The sequence below is a fragment of the Heloderma suspectum genome, chromosome 8, assembly GCF_057233095.1.
Source record: "Heloderma suspectum isolate Gila_16-S chromosome 8, 16-S_ref, whole genome shotgun sequence".
NCBI lineage: Eukaryota > Metazoa > Chordata > Lepidosauria > Squamata > Helodermatidae > Heloderma > Heloderma suspectum.
Window position 1 is genome coordinate 13377469 of NC_139465.1, and position 25495 is coordinate 13402963.

The window sequence follows — 25495 nt, forward strand, 5'->3', positions numbered from 1 at the left end:
ATCAGGAGTTTTGTCCATATGCAACCTATTACTCATCATTCCCCGCATGTATGCATCATGCTGAGAGCAACTATCCCAATTTCCTTTGAATGCCTTTGAAAGGCATTGACACTCTGTCAGTGGTTCATGGCCAAAAGGACTTAAACCAATGTTTTCCCATATTCTGGAACTCTCCCTATAGCTGCTTATATGAGGGAAAACTGATTAGTGATCACCATCTGTGGCATATACATAAAAGGCTGGCAGCTGAGATTGAATGATCATAACTATTTGTGAAATACTGTATTGTGAAGAGAAGTGGAAGCTATCTTCCACGAAGGGCAATACACACAATTCATTTTTCTGTAGAACGACTGCAATGACTAGGTTGCTCAATTGAAGCAAACCTTCCATGTCCCCTACTTGCTTGCTTATTCATTTTGTTGCCACAAAATATGAGCATACATTGTGGTTGCTTGAAGTAATATTGTTGAAGTAACATTCATCCAGCTTCTAATTTTTAATTACAGGTAGTTTATGGTCTAGGCTGTCCCACTTTCTGCGTGGCTTCCCACCAGCAAACTAGATCTAGCCATCTCCATTAATTTAGTTTGGTATTTCATTCAATCAGAGAAGCTGTGAACATGGTGAATTGAAAAAACAAAACATAACAAAAAAGGCCAATAGTTGTTCTAAATTCATGCCCTTTTCAGGCATTTTATTTGTCAGAGAATTGTAATTACTCATCCAGCAAACCCACCAAAATGCAACAAAGATGTTCTCTGGTGGACTTATTATGATACAGTAGTTAAACCTGTAAAGTAATTTAGTTCTGGTCTGTAATTATATCTTTTGGGATCATTATATTTCTTTTACCCATAAGGATAGCTAAAGTTCTAAAACTGTTTTAAGCTTTGAAAGTTGCCTTGGGGTCTTTTTGAGTTGAAAGGTGACTTGTACCTTTATAAAATAAATAAATGGGTATACACAATAATAAAACTAGTGGAGATGGGCAAATATGTCAGTTTCAGTTTCTCATTTTTCCAGTGTTCTGTTCATTCCATCCTGTTTCTGAATCAGTTTGAATTTTTTTTTTAAAAGTCAGCATGAAAAATAGACAATTTTGTATGAACTTTTGCCTAATATGCTCATTATTTGTAAGCAGTTTTATTTTATATAATTTTTGTATGACTTTTTCCACTAATATGCACATTATTGTGTGCATTTTTATTTATGGAGAACAGCACTGTAAAATTCTGAAAAATGCAAGTAATGAAAGACAACTACTTCCGGTACTTTGATTCAGAAGTGTGAATTTGTTAAGTTCCAATCAAAATGCAAACTGAATGCAATTCACCCCATCCCTAAAAAAAATAGATATCCTGCATCCATTGCTTTACAATCTAAAAAACAGATAGATAAGAACTGAAAGGGTGAAAGGTACAAAGAAAGGGTTAGGGACTGTATGTCACATTACTTAAAAGCCAACGAGTATGTAGAATGCATTAGTGGTGGTCTCATACTGGGGGGGGGGGGTTGTGTGAGAGGTTTTTTTTTTTTTAAAGATAACTTGCTATTGTATAACTTCGTGTGTGTGTGTGTGTGTGCGTGTGTTGGGGTGTGTGTGTTAATGATCTACAACTACTTGAAGAGTACTTAATAATTCTAATTGTCATGCTGAAACCAGTGTAGGAGCCTGCAGCCTTAATCCCTGAAATACCTATTAGGATATTTTTAACCAAATGTAACGTGTGAAGTTATGGCTGGTAGCATACCTCTCCCCTCCCACACTTGCCCAGGCTGTTAAGTTGCATCCCTCATTCATGATTTTACAGCTAGGGCTGCCTGGGCTAGATAGGGTTAACAAATAACCTACTGCAGTCTGTCATTGTTTTTATAATGTTGTTATATTCCACTATTGAACCAGTTGTTTTAATACAGAGAGAGACTGAAACCTAATCTCATAAATAGTGAGAAATGTGTATACAACACTGAGTGAGATTTCCATATGCTGATGCAGAGCTCCCTGTGAGCTCGTACCCACACACATGGAGTGTTATCTTTCGTTCACTTCAAGAGAAGTGAACAGCTTTATATTTACCAAACTATCCCATTTTGTGGCCCCTTGAGGCTTGCAGGGGAAGCTGGTAGCATCTGATGGCAGTGGACCTTGAATAACGGCAAGTGGGTTCTGCTGGCTGAAACTATACTGTTTACAGCAGTAGGAGGATGTTGTCTCAGCAGGGAGCTAAAGCCACCTGAAGCTTTATGTAGGCAGACAAGACCTATAGTGTGGACAGCTCCATCCCTCTTGAAGGTGGTTAAAGGGCTGTTAAAGGGCTCTCACCAAGTTTTGTAGCCTGAGACTTCTGTGAGGCTGGAAAGATGGAGGTTCTGCTAGGGTAGGGCTGTGTCCTCTGGCCGGGAAGGCCCATAATAAGGTGCTGACTACCCCCAGGGAAGTAGCACATGTCTTCTCAGAATCCCCTGCTGCACCCTGGAAGGTCTGAGGGCAGTGGGTCATGACAAAAAACAGATATGTGAAGAGCTTCTCTCAGGAGTAAACAAGGAAGTCCATCTGTACAGGAGGTCCATGTGTGTATTGGACTATCTTTACTTGTAATGGACTGCTGGATTGGAGCCCACATCTAGATTCTCAGTAAGGATTATGTTCTATGAAAAGAAATGAACAGGAATTGCCATGAGTAATAAAATGCCCCTTCTTTATTGACTCACATTGCTGATACAAACCCCAGAATCAGAGTTATTTTACCTGAGCACAGATAATGTAAGATTGGCTGCAAACTGATAGATCATGATAGATCATGATGATAGATCAAAGAAAAATAATAAAAACGGGATTCATTCATTCATTTACAGTTATATACTGCCCAACAGCCAAAGCAATCTGGGTGGATAACATGTTAAAACATAATATAAAACCTTTAACTTACAAAAATGTTAAACGGTTTGAAACAGTTAACACTATTAACAATAAAACAAGCAGGACCCGATAAAAAACGAACATTAAAAATCCCCATCATATGCCATCAAATGCTTGGGAGTAGGGGAAAGTGTTAATCTGGCACCAAAAAGATTACAATGTTGATGCCAGGTGGACCTCACTGGGGACAACATTCCACAATCTGGGGGCCACACTGAGAATGCTCTCTCCCTTGTTGCCATCCTCCAAACCTCTCTTGGAGGAGACACTCAAAGGAGGGCATCAGATGTTGAATGTAGTGCATGGGTAGGTTCATACCAGGAGAGACTGTAAATGTGGAGACTTTCACTCCCATAGATAATAAATCTCCAAACATTTCTTCAAGATGTCATCCAGGCCCCCTGAAGGCACCTGCCTCTTGGAACAAGATGGCAATAGGAGATGGCAAGTCACCTTGTCTGTCCAAGAAAAAGAGTAGGAACCTATGGAGGGATACTGTAGATGACTATTACAAACCTAGCTGTGAAAGGATATAGATAGGTCAGACACTGAGAACATACTTAATGGCTGAAGGCGGGATAATACATAATAGAGGGTAACAGCTCAGGATGGTGCGAGTCTTGGAAGCGCTTGGGGGAAAATGTGTTTTGCTCACCTGGTACTATTACTAAAAAACTTGGCAGTTTTGATTATGTTGAATTAAAATTAGCAATTTGGTTAATGAATCATGGTATTGGTTGTTCTCTGTGACCAGTGGTCAAAGTGGGGTAGACTGAGGTGGGATGGGATGCTTTCCTTCTTCATTTCAGGTGGATCTGTTGCCACCCCATTTCTTTTTAGACACATATAATTAAATCTGGCCTCACCATTCCACTTCCTTCTTTCTTCCACTTTGGGTACTGACTGTTGCACTGACATCATCACCTGACTTCCAAATATGACCACAGTCTTTTAAATCACAAAGAGAACATTCCTATAGCCCCTAGAGACTGCTGAGGCCATAGAAAGAGCTACAGCCTTGGAGGGGGAAATCCAAGAGGAGATTTTCTACCCTCACCCATCCCAGCTCTGCAGAAAGCTCTGCAGCAGCTCCCTCTCCTGAGGTCTGAGCTTCAATCGAAATACAAGGAAAAAGAAGGAGAGATGGGGACATGCCAGTGGGCGAGGCAGCGAGCAGGGAGAGGAGAGGCTATGGATCTGCTGGATCCATAGGCCTCTCAGCCACCATGCCCACCCGTGGCAAAGTAAGTGAGATAGATGGGCTCAGAGGCTGGTTTAGAGAAAATAGTTAAATCAGGGGATGAAGAGACTAAGAAAGGGCCATTTCTCCTGCTCTGCCAGGACTCTTACTGGCAGGGCTTACGATGGATGGAGCATACTCTGAGCATCTATCTGATAGGAGTGCGCTCTTACTGATGTTGAGAGCTTTGAAGTCTTGCAACGGAAGACCATGAAGAATGTTCACTAGCATTCATTTGTTTTAAACAAACAAATGGGTATTAATTTAGTTCAAGGGAGAGGAACCTGTAGCTTTCCAGATGGGCTTGCACTCTAACTCCCTTTATCCCCAATCAGCATGACCAATGGTCATGGATAATTGGACTTGCAGTCCAAGATCATCTGGAGGGCTAGAGGTGGGCTCCCCGCCCCCCGATCTAAAGTAATACCCGTTCGTTTAGTTCATGCAACACTATACACATCAGTTAAAACGTCCTGACTCTGGGTTGCAGACATGCATTCTTTGGTCTATTAATATTGATATTGACCATCACCAGATGGTCAATATCGAAATCAGATTGATTATGTCCTTTGCGGCCAAAGATGGAGAAGCTCTATACAGTCAGTAAAAACAAGACCTGCAGCTGACTGTGGCTCAGATCATGAGCTTCTTGTTGCAAAATTTCAGCTTAAATTGAAGAACGTAGGGAAAACCACTAAACCATTCAGGTATGACCTAAATCATATCCCTTATGAATATACAATGGAGGTGAGGAATAGATTTCAGGGATTAGACCTGATAGACAGAGTGCCTGAGGAACTATGGACGGAGGTCCGTAACATTGTTCAGGAGGCAGCAACGAAATCCATCCCAAAGAAAAAAAAATGCAAGAAAGCCAAGTGGCTGTCTGATGAGGCTTTACAAGTAGCTGAGGAAAGAAGGGAAGCGAAAAGCAAAGGAGAAAGGGGAAGATACATCCAACTGAATGCAGAGTTCCAGAGAATAGCAAGGAGAGACAAGAAGGCCTTCTTTAATGAACAATGCAAAGAAATCGAGGAAAACAACAGAATGGGAAAGACTAGAGATCTCTTCAAGAAAATTGGAGATCTCAAGGGAATGTTTTGTGCAAAGACAGGCATGATAAAGGACAAAGAAGTCAGGGACCTAACAGAAGCAGATGAGATTAAGAAGAGGTGGAAAGAATACACAGAAGAACTATACAGGAAAGATCTTAATGTCCCTGATAGCCATGATAGTGCAGTCACTGAACTTGAGCCGGACATCCTCGAGAGTAAAGTCAAGTGGTCCTTAGGAAGCATTAGTAACAACAAAGCTAGCGGAGATGACAGTATTCCAGCTGAGCTATTTAAAATCCTAAAAGATGATGCTGTTAAAGTGCTGCATTCAATATGCCAACAAATCTGGAACACTCAACAGTGGACACAAGACTGGAAAAGGTCAGTTTACATTCCAATTCCAAAAAAGGGCAACACCAAAGAGTGTTCAAACTACCACACAATTGTGCTCATTTCACATGCCAGCAAGGTGATGCTCAAAATCCTACAAGCTAGGCTTCAGCAGTATGCGAACCGAGAACTACCGGAAGTACAAGCTGGGTTTTGAAGAGACAGAGGAACTAGAGATCAAATCGCCAATGTTCGCTGGATCATGGAGAAAGCAAGAGAATTCCAGAAAAACATCTATTTCTGCTTCATTGACTACGCTAAAGCCTTTGATTGTGTGGATCACAACAAACTGTGGCAAATTCTTAAAGTGATGGGAGTACCAGACCACCTTATCTATCTCCTGAGAAACCTGTACGAGGGTCAAGAAGCAACAGTAAGAACCAGACATGGAACAACCGAGTGGTTCAAAATTGGGAAAGGAATACAACAAGGCTGCATATTGTCACCCTGCTTATTTAACTTATATGCAGAGTACATCATGAGAAACGCCGGGTTGGATGAATCACAGGTCGGAATTAAGATTGCCGGGAGAATTATCAACAACCTCCGATATGCAGACGATACCACCCTAATGGCAGAAAGTGAAGAGGATCTAAAGAGCCTCTTGTTGAGGGTGAAAGTGGAGAGTGCAAAAACTGGTTTGAAACTCAACATTAAAAAAACTAAGATCATGGCATCTGGCCCCATCACTTCCTGGCATATAGAAGGGGAAGAAATGGAAGCAGTGACAGATTTTACTTTCTTGGGCTCCAAGATCACCACAGACGGTGACTGTAGCCATGAAATTAAAAGACGCTTGCTCCTTGGGAGGAAAGCTATGGCAAACCTAGACAGCATAGTAAGAAGCAGAGACATCACCTTGCCGACAAAGGTCAAAGCTATGGTTTTCCCAGTAGTAATGTATGGCTGTGAGAGCTGGACTATAAGGAAGGCTGAGCACCAAAGAATTGATGCTTTCGAACTGTGGTGCTGGAGAAGACTCTTACGAGTCCCCTGGACTGCAAGGAGGTCAAATCAGTCCATCCTAAAGGAAATCAACCCTGAGTGCTCATTGGAAGGACAGATACTGAAGCTGAAGCTCAAATATTCTGGCCACCTAATGCAAAGAGAAAACTCTCTGGAAAAGACCCTGATGCTGGGAAAGACTGAAGGCAAAAGGAGAAGGGGACGACAGAGGATGAGATGGCTAGATAGCATCACCGATGCAATGAATATGAACTTGACCACACTCCGGGAGAGAGCGCAGGACAGGAAGGCCTGGCGTGCTATGGTCCATGGGGTCACGAAGAGTCGGTCACGACTGAACGACTGAACAACAACAACAATTCTTTGGTCTTCTGCCAAATCTGTTCTCAAATACTTATATAGTGATCTGGCTAAATGAGGGTGAAAACCTGAAGAAAACATACAGTTGTAATCCAGTGAGCTATTCTCCCGTGTGAAATCCACTAAAATGAAATGACAGTTGTATAAACAAGAGCGGTGAAAGGTGTATTCCACCATAAGAGCAATTTCGTACAGAGATTTTTGTCCTGTCTCTCCTAGATTAAATATTTCACCGGGAGAATATGCATATGGAACTCTTTGTTCTATTTAGCATGATTTATAGCAGTTCCCAGCTGATCACCATGAGTTCGTTAAATTAAAAGCCATTAATAATAAGCCTCATATAGATACAAAAGATATGTAAGATATGTTTTGTAATTCCTGCTCTCTACTTCAGGTGAGAGCTTTTAAAATTACTTGGACCACTGGAGCCACCTGCTAGACTTCAGATGCTGAGAGACCACGTTTCAGCAGGCATCAGTGCTTTTCAGTGTTAACATCGTTACTGATTTTTCCCCTCATTTCTCCAGGGCCCATACTAATTAATGGATACAATTCGCAGCTGATTAGCTGTAGATCCTACAGTAATTACATTCACATGCTAACAGTTCAGAGGATGATTTCTAACTCAGTTCTTATTTCAGCCTAAGATCATTATTATTGCTTAGGTCACAGATGCAGAACCTTATGCCTAGGGGCCAAATCCAGGTCTGCAAGAGTCAAATCTGGCCCTCCAGGGAGCCAAATCCAATCCTCCAGGGATCCCCAGAAGTCCATGGCCCCACGCCCTATTCTCCAACTGCTGATAGTGTGCTGGTTTACCAGCTTTTTAGCACCCCCCCCCCATTCTACAAGGTCAAAAGTAGTATTCTGCTGAAAATTTCTCCCACATTTTTTGACTGTTCTCATTCCGTTTGATAGAAATTACTTAAGAGAATATTCAACAGTGAAGAAATTTTGGAAAAATTCTCATGGGTTTGGTTTGGGTTTCTTGGGCTTACCTTACTTAGAAGGTGGCCATGGAGTGAGTGCAAGTGTCCTGATTTTCACTGCATGCTCATCTCTCTGGCAGCCTGTTGCCTCCTCAGCTTCCTGCACTTCAGTTAAGGCCAGTTTAAGGTACCATGAGGTAATTCCTCCCATAGGGCTTTTTCAGATTAGGACATGCAGGCAGCCTGAGAGACTAGCTGTGATTAGGTAAATTCAAAAACACCACAAACACACATTATAAAACATCCTGAGAATGAGGCAGAACAATGGAAGCTCTTTTCATGGGGAAAGAAAACTTTCAGGAAATTGGAGGACAGATTTTTTGCAGAGCACTCACTCCGCCTCATCCCTGGAGCCCGACACAACACTGCCCCCCACTCACACCTGCATGGATGGATGAAAAATGGGGGCCAACAGTGTTGGTGCTGCTGCAGCATGAAAAACCCAACACCCTGACCCCAAAAGAAAGCAGCTGTGCTACAAGCCCACCAATGGGGAGACCTACTTGGGAGAAACTATGGAGAATTTCTCCTCCTCCAGAGGAATTCAGTGACATTGTCTCCCAAATTTCTCTGCCCACAAATAAGGTGGAGAATTCCATGAGTCCTTTTGTGCACAGCTCTCGTCAAAAGGCTTAATTACTGACAATAAGGGCTTTATGCTAAAATATGCTGGTATGTTTGATTTTTTTGCCCTCTCCTGTTTTGCCTTTGGCCCCATCCACCATAGGAATGTAGCCACCAAGAGCTTCTCTGAAATGGAGTTTGGCCCCTGGGGTGAAAAAGGTTCTGCACCCTTGTTTTAGGGCCTTAAGGTAACTTTAGGCTGCAATCCTAAAGTTCCTGGAAGGGCACCTCAGGAGCTACAGGAACGTGTGTGTCTCCTGTTCTGCGTGCAGAAAGGGAGAGAAGGTCTGGGCTTGCAGCACCTCTCCCAGCATGAAGCACCTCTCCAGCATGAACTGACCCATGCACCATGTTCAGTATCTAAGGCCTCCAGGAGTGTCCTCCGAGGGAGGCTCAGAGGGTGACAACAAGGGAGAGGTCCTTCTCAGTGGTGCCCCCCCCCCATGATGGAATGATCTCCGCAACGATGCCTGGCGCCAATATTCTTATCTTTTCAGTGCCAACTTAAAACTGCCCTCTTGTCTCGGCATTTGACAGCATATGATGAGTTTTTAATCAGGTCCTGGATTTGTCTTCGGTTGATAGTTTAAGAATTGTTTTTAGAGATATATTGTCTCCCTGTGTGCTGTCTGTTTATACGTTTTATGTAAATGGTTTTGCACTTTGTAGAATGTATTTTAATGGTTTTTATTTTTTTGTGAATTGCCCAGAGAGCTTCAGATATGGGGTGGTATAGAAATATAATAAAGAAATGAAATGAAGTCTCCCCATTGTGGATGTGGATGCCTCCACTGTACTTGCCGCTCTGCCATTGGTACTCTGATGGTAGTAACAGCAAAAAGGGTGACAGATCAGGGGAGACTTTGTCCTCTCATTCCCCAACACCCATGGAGAATATGGGGAAAGTATGTTGGCACTGGAACTGGCATACCTATTTCCCTCCCACTAGGAAGAAAGGGATGGAAATTCTAGAGGGGGGGGGAAACCAGCCAAAAAAGGAATGCAGAAAAGAAACCTGGGAAAATGCCATCCCCCATTGCCACCCCCACTCCTACCTGAATGCAGCAGGGATTTGGATTTGGCAGTGCCTTCCCCTTGGATTCTCCTCTCCTGCCCCCATAGGATTGATTTCCCTGTCAGTTTCCTTTGTTGAGTGTTAGGTAATAGGTAGTGAAACTCACGAAATGTTCCCCATCTAAACATTTCTCCAGATGTTGAGAAGTAGTTGGTCTTGTTTCCAGAGCAAGACTATTGCATTAGCAATTGGCTTTTTAATTCTTTTTTCCAAAACTTCTAATTTCCAAAATAATTTTTATTTCCCAAACTATGGCATTTTATTTCCATAATTACCTCATTTGAATTAATTAAGTCACACCACGCAAAACAAAGGTATCCTGATGAAATCATATCAAGATTCTTTTTTATATATTTAGATTTGCAGTTTTAAGCAATGTACATATGTTCTAGTCCATATTACTGACCTACAAGGAGGAAAAACGTGAAAAACCCGCAGAAGACTGTGCATGCACTAATTTTGAAATTCTCCATGTGAAACTGGAAGGCAGATGGAGTGGGACTCGAAGTAAGAGCAAAATGGAGGAAATCGACTAGGAGAAAGCTGTCTTCCCTGGAAATACCTCAGATATTTCACCTGAAACAGCAGCTCCAAATTAGATGTTGATTCAGGCACAATCTAGGAATGGCATGGACAGTGCTTTACTGCAAAATACATTACAGGAAACCAGCTTACTCTTGAACCCCAAATGTAAATTTCACCTCTAATTTTGCATTTGGCAACATTTTAATGATCATTCTTACTTGTGGAAGAAAAAGAACCTCTCCTGTTACAGAATTGTCGACCTTAATTTTCCTTAAATGGATTCTTAATTGAAAGAGAGAGAGAGAGAGAGAGAGAGATGCATTTCACTGACTAGTTTAAAAATGTTCTGTAGATTGATAAGAACCTAGATATCACAGTGCCCGAAAACAAACAGCCAGCTTTGTGCAACTTGCTGCCCTTCAGCTGTTTTGGACTTCAACTCCCAGCAGGCCCAGCCAGCGTGGTCAGGAAAGCTGGGAGTTGTAGTCCAAAATATCTGGAGGGCACCAGCTTGGGGAAGGCTGCTTTAAGCTGTACACAATAATAACAACAGGGTTGAACTACAATGGGGGAAGAATTTAAACAGTCTTTCCCCATTGTAGTCCATACGGATATCAGAGGAATCTGCAGTGGAATCAAATGAGTTCAGACTTCTATGAATCCACCGCATAGATTTTGCAGCAGACCAGCTTTTCCCAAGTTGCATGGATTCTGCAGACTTGCAGACTGTTTTTTGTGTTTTTTTTTACTTTCTGGAATTTTACGCATATTTATTTGTTGAAAAATACTTAAAAAACAGAAGCCAAAAATGTGCATTTCCCCCATATGTGAAAGTATGAAAATGTGCATGGTTGTGTGTGCATTTTGCAAGTGCAAATTTGTGCAAATGCGAATTTGCACAAATTTGGGGAAATTGGAAAAATCTGATTCTGTCACTGAGCAGATGATGGAATGAAAGGCACCTGACAATCTGTAAAATAAAGATGGAGCGGAGCCTACAAAATCCGTGCATCCCTAGTTTAAGAAAAAAACACATTCCCCTCCCTGCAAAAAGCATCCATTTTTACTGACTTTACAGGGGCAAACGTTTACATTCCTTTACTCTGAGGCTAATCCTTTCTGTTTTCACTCTTCACCATGTTGTCACCTAGCAAGGAAGAAGACAAAAAATTTGGTGCTCAAGCACCTGTGAACATGAGAGAAACAAGGCAAGCACGTGGGTGTTCCAGGAAACATTTTGTCCCCTGAAAGCCTCCCTTTTATGCAATACACACGCACACACAAACCAGTTCATACTTGAATATTAAGAATATTCTTAATTACAATAGAGAAGAAATGCAGGCTTGATTTCATAGGGTCAGAAAGAGTGAAGCCTCCAGTCACCCAACCAGTGATCCCAGTGGTGCAGGAAATAAGGGATTCAGTCCCTGAGTTTCCTCTGATCATTTGCAACCCTACAAGCCTAGGTACAGGATGATTCACAGTGTGAATTCACACCCAATAAACTTTCCTTTGGTGTGACTTGACAAATGGAACTTGCTTAAACCCAAGCTCTTATTGACTGCAATATTTTGGGCCCAGAAGACATTTCCCTGCCAGGTCAGGAGAGACCGTATCTCAGTGGCAGAGCACATGCTTTGCATGCAGAAAGTCCCTGGTTCACTCTCTGGTATTTCCAGTTAGAAGAATCAGGTAGCAGCTGATGGGAGACCCTGAAGAGCTGCTGTCAGTCAGAGAAGACAAGGCTAGGTTTGATTGGAAAATAGCTTAACCTAGTCTTAGGTTAGCTTTGTGCCCTGGCTACAGGGTTATCTTCTAACAAAGCATGTGGTTTGTCTCTTTTGTGTTGTTTACTCTGCAACTACAGGTTTGCAGTGTGCCTGCATTCTGTTTTTGCTCCTTCCATGTCAACTGGATATTTTTTTTTGTGGAAAATGGCTGTAAATGACCACATTCTGCACTTTTTTGCACTTCTGTGGAATTTTAGCATATACACAGTCTGTGCTGATAGGTTTTCCATTTCAGATATCTTTTTTTTTTTTTAGTGATTTTTTTTTTGCTAATGTTTGAGAGAACAGCTCTTTTAAGAACCATTAGTGTTTCTCATGTAAATCCTACTTTGTTCTCGGTTCAGCGACAAGAAAAAGTCTTATCGTGCCAGTTTTGCAGCTCCTGAATGAATAATGAGTAATAAGTCTGTGTGCAAAAAGTCACCATGAAAATTTGATTTGGGGGACAGAATAAATTACTGCAAAAATGTGGAGTAGGTGTTTTGAAAAACTGAATGCCTTGATGACATTTTATACCTTTTCTGTTATTTATTTGTGAAATATAAATCTCTGTAGACGTAACCTGGAACACACTGGACCTTTGCAACAAATGTTCATTTCAGTTTCCCCAAGCTTATGCATTCAGCTGGAGAGGCACTGAATTATTGTGGTCGAGAGGCAGCACAAGATCTTCCCCTTAACTTCACAGATAGCCTCCAGTGTGAACTGGGCCTTCCACCAGTTTCCATGGAGGCATAGTGTGCAGGATATAAGGAAACTGCTGCTCTTCGACTACACCAATTCAGTGGGGCATAGGAACATAGGAAGTTGCCTTATTTATATTGACTCAGACCCTTGGTCCATCTAGCCCAGTATTGTCGACACTGACTAGCAGCAACGGCTCCCCAGGGTTTCAGGTAGGATTCTTTCCTAGCCCTACCGGGAGCTGCCAAGTATTGCACCTGGGACCTACTGCATGCCAAGCAAGTGCTCTATCATTGACCCATAGGTTAGTGACAGAGCACATGTCTTGCATGTACAAGGTTTCAGAGTCAATCCCTGACAACTCCAGTTAAAAGGAGTCGGTGATGAGAAAAACCTTTATGCCTGAATTCTGAAGAGCCCCCTGCCAGTCAGAATAGACAATACTGGGCTAGGAAATGACTGGACAAGTAGTCCAACCTGGTATTAGATAGCTTCCTATGCCCCTAGGCTTTAGTTTTTCTTTTCTAGATTAGTAGATTCAGTTTCTCTCTGTGTTCACTTCTAGGATAAGAGTGATTAAAAAAAATTAGGCAGTCATTTAACAGTAAATCTTGACATGCAGGAGCTCATCATGACAACCCCCTAGTCATGACCCCAAGGATCATCCATAATCATGCCACCAGGATGTGTGTGTGTGTATGTGTGTACAAACACACACACACACACACACACACACCTTTTCTATTTATACTCAGAGGACCTAACACTCGGGTGAAACTCCATCATAAAAAACAGACATCCAAAACAAACAAATAAGGCATTAATAATACTTCACAATTAAGTTTATGGAGCATGGTTGCATTTGCGAGTGGAGATGGGTCAAAGAAGAGTCAAACAACAAGGCTTGGGTTGAAAATTGGGCCACATACCCAATGGCACAGAGCCACCCCTTCTCTCCCCACCCGCCCTCAATGGTCCCCCCTTCTTCCAGACAAGCTGGCGCTGGGGTTAGGGCATTTCTGTGCATAGTTATCTGGGAGTCAGCTCCACTGACCTCAGCGATCCTTGCTTCTGACTTCATAGGTTCACATTACACTTTAACTAAAGAACTTCAGCCAGCTGAAATGTAACCTTTACCTTTTTATATCAATATCAATATTATTATTATTATTATTATTTTAAAAAAACAAACACTCTTTCAAATAAGTGTTTCCATTTAACCTAGCCTCTGCTTGGTAATTTTTTTCCCATTCTCTGACTTCTTATGTCCCTAACCTGTCACAATTATTTATGTCATTTCATTTATTTATTTATTTCATTTCTATACTGCCCAGTAACCAAAGCTCTCGGGGTGATTTACAAAAGATTAAAACCTTTAAAATACAATATAAAACATAATATAAAAACTGTTTACATACAAAAAATTATTAAAAATAATCAACAATAGAAATCCCAAGACTGGTTACAACCTTATCACATGCTATCCAATGCCTAGGAGTAGAGGAAAGTCTTAATCTGGTGCTGAAAGGATGATAATGTTGACACCATGTGGACTTCAGTGGGGAGAGTATGACAAAATGGTGTGTTTGTGTGTGGGGAACCTCCGAAAAAGTCCTCTCCTTTTTTGCCATCTTCCTTGCAGCTTTGTCCTCACTGAACAACCTTTCCCAACCTGGTGCTCTTCAGATGTTTTGGACAATAACTCCCAGCATTCCTGACCATTGCCCATGCTGCCTGGGGCTGATGGGAATCAAAGTCCAAAACACCACGTTGTAGAAGGCTGTCCAATAAGGACAAAGCTGCAACATGGTACACCCTAGCCAGGTGAAGAGGGAGGCTGTTCCACAGTTTAGGCGCCACTATGGAAAAGACCCTTATCTTTTCTCATATCTTTTCTCATATCTCTTATCTCCATCAACTGCAGTTCTGTTGGCAAAGGGATAATGATAGAGATGAACAGAAATCTAGCAGGCTCAAATAAGAGGTGCCAGTTCCTGAGATTTCACTTTCAACTAACAAAAAAGAACTAGGACAACTCATTTCCCCGTTGTCATTATCAGTTTCTCTCTTTTTAAAATCTAAAGTAGCCTTCCCCAACCTGGCACCCTCTAGATGTTTTGGACTACAAATTCCAGCATTCCTGACCATTGGCCATGCTGGCTGGGGCTGATGGGAGTTGAAGTCCACAACATCTGGAGGGCACCAGGTTGGGGAAGGCTGGCTTAGAAAAATACCTCAAATGAGAAAGACTTTGGGAGATTTACAGTGCTTCCAGAAGTAGTTGGTGGACGTGATATATGATCTCAAGGCCAGTTCACACAACCATTGGTCTTGTGAAGACTTGTTTCAAATTACTTTGTAGGTCACACTCTTGCCAGTGACCTATGGCTGTGTGCTGCCATGTGCAGGATTAAACAGTAAGGTGCATATAACATATTCCTACATATGGTGACAGTGGCAAGGCATCCATAGGATGCCAGTATGAACAGCAATTTCCTGGTGCTTCCAAAAACTTTATGACTGCGTGAATCACCTCTCTGTTCACAATTTACAAAAGTCAAGTAAGCTGTTCCTTGTAGATTCCTTTGTCAGATATGTTGTTGTTCTCACGTAGTTGCTACAGACATCTTAACATGGTTGTCTTCTGGCAAAACTTGTTAAATCAGAGCAAAGCATATAACTGAGTTACGCACAACCAAGAGGAAAGAGGAAATGCTAGCATAGCCTCTTAATCCCTTTAGGGTGCAATCCTTTGGCTGCTAGACAGCATCTAGATAGCCATAGGATTTTTCATTTTCTGGGAACCGAGCTCGGAGCCAGCATGCCATGGTCAGTTCCCAGGCAACAGACTCCCTCCCTGCTCCCCTGCTGGTTCATCCCCAGGTCTGTGCACAGAAGAGCAGTGTGGAGCAGCTGAAAAGACTTCCTGGGGTGGGGCAGGGATGGTGGAAGCATTGTTATGACGCTTCCTATGTGCCGTCTGGCCTCCCTCACCCCCTGTTCTGAGGCACCCTGGCTAGACAGCCGAAATTGGCTGTCTAGCCGCAAATGCAGGGCAGCCGGATCGTGGAGAAGAAGATCCCCCCCCACGCTTTGCCCACCCTGCATTGAATAGTTGGTTGCCTCCAAGTTTGGAGGCACCCAACTATCTGCACATGATGGTGCCTTTAGCCTTTTAGGGCAAGTGTCATGGCTCAGTGGTAGTGCATATGCTTTGCATGTGAAAGGTCTCAGGTTCAGTTCCTGTCATCTACATGTAGGGCTCAGTAACACTTCTGTCTGAAACCCTAAACTGCTGCTGCCTGTCAACACAGACAGTACTAAACAAGATAAACCAACAGTCTGACCTGGTATAAGGCATTTTGATATCAACAAGCCAATTTGATGATTGATAACGTATTAATGTTGTCTTAAGGCTCTGACTTCAGTTAATGTTAAGTAATAAACCTTGCAACAAGGCTAAAATCTTCTTAAATACAGACACTTGTGAAACTGGAATTGTAGTTGATTTGGTTTTGCTTGAAGCTTCCTGGCTGATCGTTGCATCTAGCAATAGAATAATGCAGCAGTGGGTTCTCTTCCTGGAAATCAAAGCTTGTGAAATGCCAATATTTATTTGGAACAACTATAAAGATGCACCTATATGTCCAGGACTTTATATCTTACAGTATGGCCCCAAACTGAGAACTTGAGCTAGTCATAATTTTTAGTGAGGAACAGAGATTGTTGGGGATGTGGGGTTCCAAAAATATTGACTTTCCCACACAGTTTATTTTTTGAACAAGGATGTGTTTCTTTTCTGTCATTCATTCCCATGAAGTGTGTAAGGAAGACTTTTCTCTCTTACAATTTGATTGTATTTGTCAAGATGGAGAGGACAGGAGTTTAAGAAGAGACCCTTCCAGAGGGCAGAGGAAGCTGGTTTTCCTTCCTTTATAGGGAGGCAAGTTTTTCACAAAAAGGGAATCTGTGTGGGACAAACAATAGTCCAGGGCAACTGTTTACTCATCTTCAAAAACGATCAGTCTGGCTTGGTTTCATGTTAAGTGAAGTGCAGAATCCAGGGCTGGGTAGCATGTGTGAGTAAATAATTGCAGATAGAATCTATGTTTTGGCCCAAATAGGACTTTCCAATGAATTCACACATGTTGACTCATCAAGTGGTGATGAGACATCAAGTGAGTGTGTGACATGGTGCTACAGGAATTTTCCTGCTGGGTTGGGGTGGAGGGCTATGTTTGTTTATTTGTTATTTTTTATTCCACTGTTCCTCACAGGATCTCAGGGTGCTGTACAGGTCTCCCCCTCCCCCCATTTTATCCTTGCAACTGCCCTAAGAAGAACATATGAATGTAAGAAGAACTTTGCTGAATCAGACCAAGGGTCCATCTAGTCCAGCATTCTGTTCACACAGTGGCCAGCCAACTGCTTGTGGGAACACACAAGTAAGACATGAGTGCAATAGCATCCTCCCTTTCATGTCCCCTGGCAACTGGTGTACATAAGCATATCACCTCTGATACTGGAGGCAGCATATAGCCATCATGACATCATATTAGCCCTGTAAAGCAGGTTAAGTCTGAGAGTTGGTGTTTTAAGATCTTAACGATATAGGGAGGGATTCAAATGTATGTATGTATGTATGTATGTATGAATGAATGAATGAATTAAATAAAATAAATAAATAAATAAATAAATAATTAAGCTGTGTTGCTTTTATTGTTGGATTTTTTGTTAAACTGTTTTTAGTTCAAAGTTGTTTTTAGGTATATGTTGTTTGTGTATGTTGTCTGTTTGCTGTTATGTAAATGGCTTTTAAACTTTGTATATTGTATTTTAATGCTTTGACCTTTGTAGACTGCCCAGAGAGCTTCGGCTGTGGGGTGGTACAGAAATGCAATAAATAAAAAATAAAAAAAAATAATAGTGACAGGCTGGTCACACACTGGGTGAACTGGTCACCCAGTTGAGCTTCATGACTGGGACTCTCCAACCCTAGCCCAACACTCCAACTATTATTTCTCTGCCACCATCGTGTCTCTGCAGTGTCAACCAGCTGAGGTTTATCAAGTGGTGAAAAGTCATCTCTCTGTAGGATTGGGAGATCAGCTTGAACCCTCAAGGCTCATGGTGAACAATTTGCATTACATTTTGTAGACAAAATTGCTTGCATTCAGTCTGACTTGGATGCCATTGCTTTGACATAGTCAGCCAGGGTTCCATCTCGTCATGGTTTTTTGGAGACTTTTCAGCTTGTGCAGTCTGATGATGTGGACAAGTTACTTGGAGGTTGGAGACCCAATACCTCTTCTTTGTGCCTATAACCTAGGTTCAGACTTTAAAATTACCTAGCTGCACCACTGGGGATGAGCCATCGTGGCATTGTTGTTAAAAGTGTCACAGTAGGACTCGGGAGATCCAGATCCAGATCAGACACTATAACCAGTACACCACACTGGCTCATCTCACCCTTTGTAAAAGATGTGCCAAATAAAGAATAGCACTGTGCTGACATGTATAGATGTCCTACCACCCGTATGACCCAACATACTTGGATAAGCCTCTTTAAGGATTAGACAAATAGGGTAGAAGATGGGTTAACAACTCCTATTATCAACTTGCTTCCCATGAAAAGCTGCCCATACCCTGAGATTGGCCTCGAGTACCCTTAGTGCCATTGCATGGGATTGGATGCATGAGCAGAAGAGACAGAGCCTTTTCAGTGATGGTGCCATGGCTCTGGAATGGCCCAACTGTGTTACATCTGACCTCCTCTCTAAATTATTTTAGACAGAAGTGGAAAACCCATTTCTTTGGCAAGCTTTTAAACTGATTGTGTTGTTGCCTCAGTTACTAAGTTGTTTTATTATTTGAACTTAATCATTTGAACTTAAATTATTGTCATAACATTCTCTCTATTTCTGATACTCAGGCTGTGAGTGCTATTGGTTATGTAGCCAAAACAGCACTGCCCATGCATAAGACAAAGTTATCAGCAGCCTTGGGGGAACCTCAGCTTTTGCAGAAATACAATCACACACACAGCAAGCAACCCCTGTGCCCCAACAGTCATTCTGTGGCCATTGACAGTCCTCAACAGCAGCTCTCCATGCTGCAGTCTTTTGCTGCAGGTTCCACTTGTGTTTTTATTATTAGATTTAGGTACTTACGCTTGTTTTACACCGTTCTGGGTGCGATTGCAGAAGTATGAGTTATAAATATTTACCATCATCATCTGGCTGTTGAGAACAGAATACCAGACTAGATGGACTTTGACCTGATCCAATTCTTATGTATTTGCAGCAAATTCTTTGATTTCCTTGTGCCAGAAAGACAAACCATGGTATTTGTGTGTCTGGTTGAGATGCATAATTTGCAAAAACACTTGCCTACACCATGTCCAGTGGAAAGGATGGCAGTTCATTGGTACAGTACATACTTTGCATGGAGAATGACCCAGATTCAATCCCCAGCATCTCTAGATAGGGCTGGGAAGGACTCCTGTAGGAAACTTTCTAGAGCAGAGTTGGCCCAAGACACTTTTCTGCCTTGGGTTGATCAGCAAATGATGTTCTCCCGGGTCAAGGTACATAGCATGCAAGGCCAGTCAGTACTCTCTCCCTGACTCTGGCAGAAAAAATGCACCAATAATAAATTAAATAACAACAGTTTGCTGTCCCTTCATGACATGCAATTCAGCTGCTTGAGATGGCTACTTCACTCTGTCTTATGGCAGGGCTGGCCCTGCTGAGCTACTGCAAGACATTATAGACCAGTTGTGGAGAACCTCAGGCCTGGGGGTCAGATCTGGTCCCTTGGGGTCCCCTGATGACCACCACCCTTTCCCCCAGTCACTGATCATTTGGTGGTTTCCTGGCTTTTGTGCAGTTTTCCACCATTCTAAATGGTTGAAATGCCTCTCCTAAGAAGTTTAAGCTTAAAATATGCTGATATACTTGATATTTGGGGTATTTTTTGTGTGCCCCCTTTGCCTGTAGCCCCTCCCACCACTGAAATGCAGTCTCCCAGAGCTTCTCTGAAATGGAATTTGGCCCTCAGGCTGAAACAGGTTCTCTACTCCTTGGTGGAGACAATATATAGCTAGATGGAGGTCTACGTTGGTGTAAAGTAGGGTTGTACACCACTTTGGCCTGAAGCCCAAACTCTGCGCTGAAGCATGGTGCTTCGTGCCGCTTCCAAGGTGACATGGGGGGGCACAAAGCGCCACAAAGTGGGTCAGGTCACTCTGAAGTGCCTCGGCGTGATCTGGAAGTCCAGCCACACCACCACCGCCCAGTCCCCAGCTCCTTTCCTGGGCAGTCAGGACACACACTGACAGTGGTCTTCTTGTTCCAGAGAGTTGCCATTTTTAAAACGGGGACTCCCTGTATTTCTGGAAATAGATCCAGTGCAAATGGCAGCCATCAAGCATGCAACATTAATGTACCCTACGTGACAGCCACAATTTGCGCGGATCTATTTCCAGAAATACAGAGAGTCACCATTTTAAAAATGGCGACTCCTTGGATCAAGAAGATGGCTGTTGGTGCACGTCCCAAGGGCCCTGGTAAGGAGCTGGTTGCAGCGGCAGTGGCAACCCCCTGGAACAAGAAGACCGCTGCCGGTGTGCATCCTGAAGGCCCAGGTAAGGAGCTGGGGTCTCATGCAGCACGTCAGGGCTGTCGGGGTGGGGGAGCAGGATTCGGATATCTGAATCCCACTTCAGCTCCAGAGGCTGATGTGGGTCGGGTGTGTGTGTGTGTGAATCAGTCCAAAGCAGATAGGGTCTGCCTCAGAAGCCTCAAAGTGGCCTCTGGGGAGGATGGGGGGGGGGGTCCCTGCGCAGCCCTAGTATAAAGCAGCTTCCTATATTCCTACATTGCAGTGTCTCTCCCCAACTGATGGTCTTTATATGAGCGTTGGTTTTCGCATGGGTAGTAATATGGACCTGCTTTCCATCTTGCTGCACACCTCCAATGCATTTGTTAACATTTGAAGGGCCACTGGTCTGTTTGGAAATATGGGGAATGCTAAGAGTGTGGCAATTCATTTTTATCAAATATTCAGCTACAGCAGCAGTATTAAAGTGATTCTTGTAGCGTATATATATTTTGGGGAGTGGGAGTTGTCTCACCACTACTAAAGCTATTATAAACAATGTCTTTGTTCAAAAATCTTCTGTGAATTTTAAACTTATTCTTTTTATTGTGGTATATGTTAAAATGTAGGTACCTATGTGTGTGTTTTTTCTTTCAGTTTGGCAACAACAATAACTACATGAACATGGCAGAAGCAAGTAATGCATTTCTTACTGCAAATGAGGTAGGTGTTGGATTTTTCTCCCCTGCTTTCCCCATCTATACTCCAATTCTGCTGTTTGCTTTGATAATTTTTACAGACTTTCAACGGATGATGGGCGAAGTGCTGAATTGTGTATGTGTTTTATGGAGCACAAAATAAAGACTTTAATGAGAGAGAAAATAACCTGACAGCTCTCCATTACCAGTCAATTTAGCTGTCCATAAGACTGTTACTTACATAGCATGTCAATAGAAACAAATCTGTTTTTTATATACGGGAGAACAAAAAAAATTAACCAGAAGGAAACAAATGCAAAGCACAGTAGGTGTACATCTTTAAAGCAAACAGAGTAGCACTCATTAGAAGCTAATGCGCTAATTATGGTCACGGATACAAACATTTTATTTTTAATTTGGGTTCTTAACACTATTAGGAAAACAAAGGGAAAGCAGCACAGTCGGTGGCATCGTTTGTTTTCTGGGGAAAATACGGAAGAGACTTTCAGCTGAAAGCGTTCACCAGCAGGCTTAAGAAGAAGCATTAGATCTGAATTGATGGGGCCTGACTAGGTCATGGAGGTGATGAATTTGGCCTCTAGCTTGGAAGGATGGGTTGGCGGGGGCAGGGGGAGTAAGGAGAAGGGTGTGCCGACCATGGGTGTTCTTGTAGCTGTTCTTACAATATCTCATCCTCTCCCTGTGGCAGCCAGTTAAAGAACATTCAAAATAGTGGTAAGTGATATTAGTTCCAGAATGAGCTGTTTTTTGGCCAAAGCAAGTGTTCTTCCAACCGACAGCAAAAGGGTACATTAGCAGTATTAGCACATGGATTAGTCTGCTTCTCCCTTTCTCCCTGTGTCTTGTTCACATTAACGGAGAGAGAATGTGGATTGCAATGCATAGTACATCTGAATTGTGCTTAAGGTGAATATCATGCACAAAAATGTCTTCAGATTATTAAAAATATGGGCAGATTGACCTTTTTGCATCAAAGCCAGCCATCTTCTCCCTCACCATCACCCCACAATGAATATACTCCCAACTCCCCACCCTGTGTAGAAGAAAAACTATAGGGGAGAAAAATGCATTGTTGCAGTAAATGTAGCTGTGTTACTTGTAGTGTTTTTATGAGCAGATTTTTAAAACAATGACTCTCTCTCTCTCTCTCTCTTTCTTCTTCTTCTTCTTCTTCTTCTTCTTCTTCTTCTTCTTCTTCTTCTTCTTCTTCCTCCTCCAACAAGACTGCTTAGATAAGGGAAGATTACTTGGCACTGGCTCCAGTGTTAGTTGTGATAATGAACACAAACCCCCATCTGTAATGACAACATGATGTTTCATTCTGTAGAATTTCATTCCTCCATTTGAATCAAACATTGATGAAAGCTCTACTGCCAGCAGCTGTTCAAAGACAATTTAATTCCAGCTGTGATAATTCACCGTGTCAGACATTGGCTGTTATATGTTGATACAACAGCTCTCCAGATTTGCATTTTTATCAAAAGGAACAAATGTTTTTAACATTTCAGTGCAGATGGCATTTAACCACACACACAGCTTTTGTTGAGGGTTGGTGGTGGTTGTTTTTTTACCCCCTAAAGAAATCTAAGAGCAAAATGTATGAAAAGTTAATAGCTCTTAAAATTGTGATTGGTAACATAACCCCTTAAAACCATGATACTGTTCTGGACATACCAGTACCTTTCTCCACCATCAAATTACATGACATCCAGGCACTTCTTACAATGTGAATAGTCCCAGTGATTTGGAATAAGACAACTTACTTCAACATGAGGCTTTCTCCCCATTTAGATTTCATTCATTTCGTCCACTTATCCATACATTACTTATAGCAGTCATGGCATAAGATAGAGTTCAATGCTTTGAATTCTTCTCTCTCTCTTCTTCTTTGAAAAACACTCATAGGCATACATGACACTACTTCACCACCACCACAACCACCACACGTTTGTAAGAAAATATTATTAGCATGATAAATATCACTTCTGGAGAAAATGCTGCAATATCATACAGTTCTGTTGCATATGTCTGGAAGTGTAGTGGGTTTTTTTTTGTTTTTTTTTTTACATCAAACAGGTCCTTTCTCAAAATCAGTCCCACTGTCTCCTCCAAAGCTTATGCTTTGGGAGGCTTCTGCTCTGAAAGCAGAAATACCTAGAAATCTATAGCTTAGAAATACTATAAATAAAATGCATAAGAACTACTGGTTTAATTGAACTGAAGAAGTAGAATATGATTTGAGCAGTAATATATGCACTGCATTTTGAGTATAACTTTGCAATTACTGCTATACAGGTAAATTCAATTACTCAACTCTTACTCTTAAGTGAACATCAGTATTTTGGGTGTGGACGTATCAAATCCAAAACCATTTTACTTCTTTTAGTATCATGCTCCATAGTGGTTATTGTGACATTAGCGTTAGAACACTACCTAAGCTGGGAAATTGACATGGCACCTTTGTGCTGTAATTTTCTTCTGTGTCATGGTAGCGGTGACCCCCCTTTTTTTCCTTTTAATTCCTGAAGCATCTTAAATATTTATTGAAATAATATTTCAAGTGTTAATTACTTTGGTAATGAAAACAGCCAAATGCCACATATCAGGAATGAGTGTTTATCCATATTGTTAATGTGATATGTTAGATTTCATTAAGCAGTAATGGGGTAGCAAATGAGTCGCAAATTACCATTGCATCTGTTACTAGACCACATTCGTGCCAAACCTAACTGCAAATGTAGCCATAGGGTTATGTTCATTAGCCATCCGCCTTCCATGGCCAATCCATCCTTTTGTGTTGGTGAACTTCAAGTCTCCCCCTTCTTCGTCTTCCTCTTTTTTAAAAAAATAAAGCATCAATAAATGCTTCTGTAATATTGGACAAAGCTTTCAGAACTGGAATTAAGTTGCACTGTGTGTGTGTGTGTGTGTGTGTGTGTGTATGTGTTGTGTACCGAGACTGAGTCTCTAAAGACAGTGTTACTCCTGCAGACTGTTAACTGTCTGTTACCTCATCATTTCTGGTGTGAGACCAATAATGACAGCTGACAGGTTTTATATGCGAGTAAAGAGTTTCCTCCTCCCTGTTCGTGTGTTTCAGTTTCCATTTTCTCTCAAGCGGTTATTAATTTATATCATCATTAACAGTTTGAAGGATGACAATTTCCAGCACTTAATGAGATCTTTCACCGAACATATCATTTTTAAATTAACTGGCATTAAGTCATTCTTTCAGACAGTGTAAATAATGCATAAAGGAAGATTCCCTTCCCCTTCTCCTCTACCCCCCACTGCTCCACCTTTGCAGTAAACATTTTAAGCTAATGTAAGCAAACAAACCCAAAAGTGACATTGCATGTCCTAAAACAGCATGTTGGCTGCAACCCAAAGCATCATTCTTAAGCTCTGAGTTTTCACCTTTTTCCCAGTATCATCTCTTTGTACTACAACAGGGTTTACAGGACAGTTTGTCTGGCTACACAGTGGTGCTGCTTCTGGAAAGCAAGGTTGTTGTTGTTGGTGTAGATTGGTGGATGGGAAAGCAGTAGCACTCAGTATGGTGGTTTGCTGTGTGGTGCTAGCAGTGCTGGCTCCAGGTTTTTGAGGGCTCCTCCCTCAATGAGCCTGTCTCACCATCATTGTCAGTAGCTGCTATTGCTCCTCATCCTCTTTCACATCATTGCTTCCATTTGCTTGCTTGACAGGCAGACAGCCAATGAGCAACTAGGCTGCGGCATCTACTGTTCCTCCTTCTCACCACCGTTGTTGTCTGGGTCAGTGTGAGAGGCAAGTGAACAAGTAGGTTGCAATGGTGAAGAGGAGGAGCAACTCCAGAGGGCTGTTGTCAGTGAGGCCCTGCTGGGGTGTGGGTGCTCAGCTGGTGCCCAACCATGACTACCATTAACACCTGCCCTGACCACCCACTCCTTCCTAACACCAGTTGCTGGGGAACATGGGCGGGAGGGTGCTGTTGCACTCATGTCCTGCTTGTGGTTTCCTGGGTGACAGCTCATTAGCCACTGTGTGAACAGAATGCTGGACTAGGTGGACCCTTGGTCTGATCCAGCATGGTTCATATTATGTTCTTAAGCTATGTGCAGCCTGATCCTATGCATGTGTACTTGGAAGGAGGCCCCATTGAGTTCACTTACTCTAGGGCTGGGGAGCCTGTGGCCCTTCAGATGTTGTTGAACTCCAGCTCCCATCAGCCCTAGCCAACATAAGAACCTAAGAAGAGCCATGCTGAACCAGACCAGAGGCCTGCCTAGTCCAGGATTCTGTCCCCACAGTGGCCAACCAGCTGCCTCTGAAAAACCCACATGTAGGACATGAACAAAGTAGGGTGCTAGAAGGCAATATTAACTAGGCTATCAGTTGCAAGGAAGATGCCTTAGCATTCTTCAGGGAGAAACTCAGGAATATGAATAAAAATATATATATACACAAGGGGTGTTTAGAAGAACTTCCCCCAACATGTTCAATGAATGTGTGATGGGATAGCAGACTCCTACCTGCTAGCCATACTCAAGGGGTGTTTAGAAGAACTTCCCCCA

At 42.3% G+C, this 25495-nt stretch overlaps 1 protein-coding gene across 1 annotated transcript in view; it reads left to right on the top strand.

Moving 5' to 3' along the window:
* TOX3 (TOX high mobility group box family member 3) overlaps positions 1 to 25495 on the top strand; it is a 132213-nt gene that overhangs the window by 73076 nt on the left and 33642 nt on the right. The window contains exon 3 of the mRNA XM_084812983.1: positions 20881 to 20946. Within this exon, the coding sequence (XP_084669109.1) occupies positions 20881 to 20946 (66 nt within the window). The remainder of the gene's footprint in view (positions 1 to 20880; positions 20947 to 25495) is intronic.